A 3,422-nucleotide genomic window follows, 5' to 3' on the forward strand; every position below is an offset into this window, starting at 1 on the left:
TTTAACAGTTGCTGACTCAACGCCGCCGTTTGTCAAACCGTAAAACTCTTAAGAGTGAAAAAAGAAAGAAAAAAAACACTTGACCTTGTTAATGGAATACCATTTTCATTAAGAAGCAGCGAAGTCAACAAAAGTTCTAAGAACAAGAAACTTGACCTTGTTCATGTTTCATGTTTTTACATCTCATTTTCGTAAAACGGTACGTTCGTAGAGCTGAACCAAATCTCTCTTACGTGGATTTTTTAACCCAACCAACTCAGCCGCAAACCCATGCTCCAGTATCTCACTTCTCAGCTTCTTCATTGTGTATTTCGAGTGATCCGTGCCCGTGGAAGATGACACCCCAGCTTCCGTGCTCGTGCACCTTCTCGGGGTCATTGTCGTAGTTTTCATGCTCTCCTGTGACTGTGAGACCGAATCTTCTTCCTTCTCTCTCGCGAAATCCGAACCTGAACAGGTTATGGCTGTTTCCACCTTCAAACGCTTTACCCGCTGCAGCGGTGTTGCTTCATCCGAGGCCATAAAAGAGTTTTCTTGCTCCATCAAACTCACCCGCATGTTTTTTGCCTTCTCGGCATTGATGATTCTCTGCCATTCAGCAACCGCTTGTTCGTTTTGTTTCACTCTCATCTCCAAAGTTTCAGCAAGCTCCATCTTTTGCCTCTCCAAATCCTCGATTAGTCCCTTAGCTCTGTTGATTTCGATGCTTTTTTCCTGTAATGACATCTGGAGCTTGCTTTCGTTGCTCCGCACGGTTTCCACATCCATTTTCATTGAACTCATTAGTTCTTTGGCCGTTGCAGCCTCCTTTTCCGCATCTTTTAGCTTCATGCAGACTCTTTCAAGTTCTTCAATTCGGCTCTTAGCTCGGTCGATTTCTTTGCATTTATCCTCTAACAATGTCTGGAGTCTGTTCTCATTCTCCCGGGATGCTTCCGCTTCCATTTTCCTTGAATCCAAAAGTTTCTTGGATGTTGAAGCTTCACTTTCCACACTATTGCGTTTCAACTCGATTTTTTCAAGCTCTTCGATACGGCTCTTAGCTTGATCAATTTCAATGCCTTTCTCAACCAATGATGTCTGAAGTTTGTTCTCTCTGTTTCGGGCTGCTTCAGCTTCCATTTTCAATGAATCCACAAGTTCCTTAGCTGCTAAAGCCTCACTTTCCCCATCTTTCAAATGTGAATGATACTTCTTCTCCAACTCATCTTTCTCTCGCTTTAACATCTGTGTCTCAGCTTCATGCAATTCAGATGCTGATTTCACAGATTCATACCTCTCATTCAGAGCCGAGATTTGAAGTCTCAAGTCTTTTGCTTCTGAAGAACATCCGTCCACCTTCAGTTTACCTTTCTGCAAAGAACCAACGGTAAAAAAATGTGTTAAGAGCACACAGTAATGAACTCCATTTTTATAAGCTCGTTCAGGTTTTTTCACAAAGATTAATACAGGAAATAAAATAAGAATCTTAAGAGATTAGGAATAGGGACTCAAATCTTTCAGAGAAGCACACNCTTAAGAGATTAATGGAAAAAAAAAATCTTAAGAGATTAGGAATAGGGACTCAAATCTTTCAGAGAAGCACACCTTTAATTCTGAACGCATAGAGGCCAATTGCTTCTCCAAAGTCGCAAGCTTTGCAGCTTTCTCAGTGATTACCTTCTCCTGTCAGTGACCAAGAATCATATAGTCAGTTGACTTTGAAATTGGCTATATATGTTAAGCTATTGCGTGCGATGATAGATTTATATTATGATAGGTTATTAAAAACAAAAAGACCAACCTTTTCATCCACAACACGGGAGAATTCAGCTCTAATGCCATCTTCCGTGGCTGAAGCTTTCTTCAACCTCTCCTCCATTGCTGCTATTTTCTCCGAAACAGCTTTTTGCTCACTAACAATATTCTCATATTTAATTTTCCAATCAATTAACTTATTACCGCACCTAGTGATCGACGCATCTACCCCTACTCGATTGTTGCTCAAGCCATTCTCATCTAAAGTCCCCTCATACTTACGTTTCCACTCAGAAGCCTCAAGTCTTGTGGACTCCAGAACATCCATGAGGTTTGAGTGTTCATTGTGTATTGACTTACACTTACTTTCCAGGTCATGAATCCGGTGTTTGAATTGATCTGAGAGCTTATTCATGTCATCAATGGCGCCCTCGTAACGCTTCTGATATTCCTTTTTCATTTTCTCTCCTCCTTCAAGCTGTTTCTTGAGTAAATCCGCTGCGCTTTCCATCGAACGATGCTGCAGCTTGAGTTTGGAGTTCTCAGAAAGAAGTTCATCCATTTGATTCCCTCTGCTATGGACAAGAATGTCCTGTATACTGTAGATTAAGTGATGAGAAAGGTTATATTTCCATGAAGTCCAAACGTATAATTTAAAAGGTTAGTTTTTAATTTGCAGAAGTTGATAAACATAATGAGAACCTCTTTCTCAGAAAAGAAGACAGTTTCTGCCACTTCATAGGACCACTGATAGATTCTTCATACTCTGCAACAGCGCTGTCAAGGGCCTGTTTCATACAGATTACAACAATGTTTATTAAGAAAGCAAGACTTGCTTTAATGACTAAGAGTTGTTCTGCTTTAGGATTTTACTATGTCTATATTGTGATGGAAATTTAGCATTAAGACGGAAACAAAATAAACCGAACCTTTATCATATCGCCTATTTTATTAGCATTATGAGAACAAGGCAATGACCATAGTTTCTTGCCCATATCTTCTATAGCATTACAGCATCTCGAATAAGCCTCCATATTTACAACTCGCTTGTGATCCTGAACGGAAACAAAAAAAAAACTAATTAGCAAAACAGTCTCAAAACAATAGTTGGCATATAGGCAAAACAGTATATAACTATATATAGAAAAAGAGAGAGAGAGAGAGACAGAGTGAAATGACCTCAAACGCCTTTGCAAAGAAACTCCAAAGTTCTCGTTTGTATTTCTGTTTTACTTCGATGTTCCCAATGGAAGATTCACAAAACGCGGTCAAAGCTTTGATAACCGCCTTATTGTGTGCTTCTACCAGCATCGACTGCAGAACATCATGTTTAACAGTTAAAAATTTTACTACTGCATCTAATTGATAGTTGAATGTTACATTACATGAGTCAAAACTTACTTCTTCAGGAGTCTCTGAAAGCTCCAAAGACGACATGTATACCTCAGTTGCTGTATCACGGGCCCTGCGACCTTCTAGTTCCTCTACAGACTGCAAATATAGATGATGCATCAGAACATGATAAGTCCAAGACATAAAGATTTGATGAGAAACACCGAAAAATAAAAAACTTGGCACTTGGTTAGATCAGTAATTACCTGCCATAAAGAAGAAATACTGGGCACGACATTGTTGTTAACATTTTCTGAAAAAGACTTTGTAAAACTAGCAAGAGGCGGCCCTGT

General features: G+C 39.6%; 1 protein-coding gene across 1 annotated transcript in view; it reads right to left on the reverse strand.

The window, feature by feature from the left end:
• LOC104738885 (myosin-15-like) overlaps positions 88-3,422 on the reverse strand; it is a 5,367-nt gene continuing 2,032 nt past the window's right edge. Inside the window, exons 7-13 of the mRNA XM_010459097.2 lie at positions 3,139-3,228; positions 2,917-3,051; positions 2,667-2,792; positions 2,440-2,525; positions 1,784-2,336; positions 1,588-1,665; positions 88-1,353 (exon numbers count right to left, since the gene is read on the reverse strand). Coding sequence (XP_010457399.1) covers positions 184-1,353; positions 1,588-1,665; positions 1,784-2,336; positions 2,440-2,525; positions 2,667-2,792; positions 2,917-3,051; positions 3,139-3,228 — 2,238 coding nt within the window. The 3' untranslated portion in view covers positions 88-183. The remainder of the gene's footprint in view (positions 1,354-1,587; positions 1,666-1,783; positions 2,337-2,439; positions 2,526-2,666; positions 2,793-2,916; positions 3,052-3,138; positions 3,229-3,422) is intronic.

This window comes from Camelina sativa, chromosome 14 (genome assembly GCF_000633955.1).
Source record: "Camelina sativa cultivar DH55 chromosome 14, Cs, whole genome shotgun sequence".
NCBI classification, from domain to species: Eukaryota; Viridiplantae; Streptophyta; class Magnoliopsida; order Brassicales; family Brassicaceae; genus Camelina; species Camelina sativa.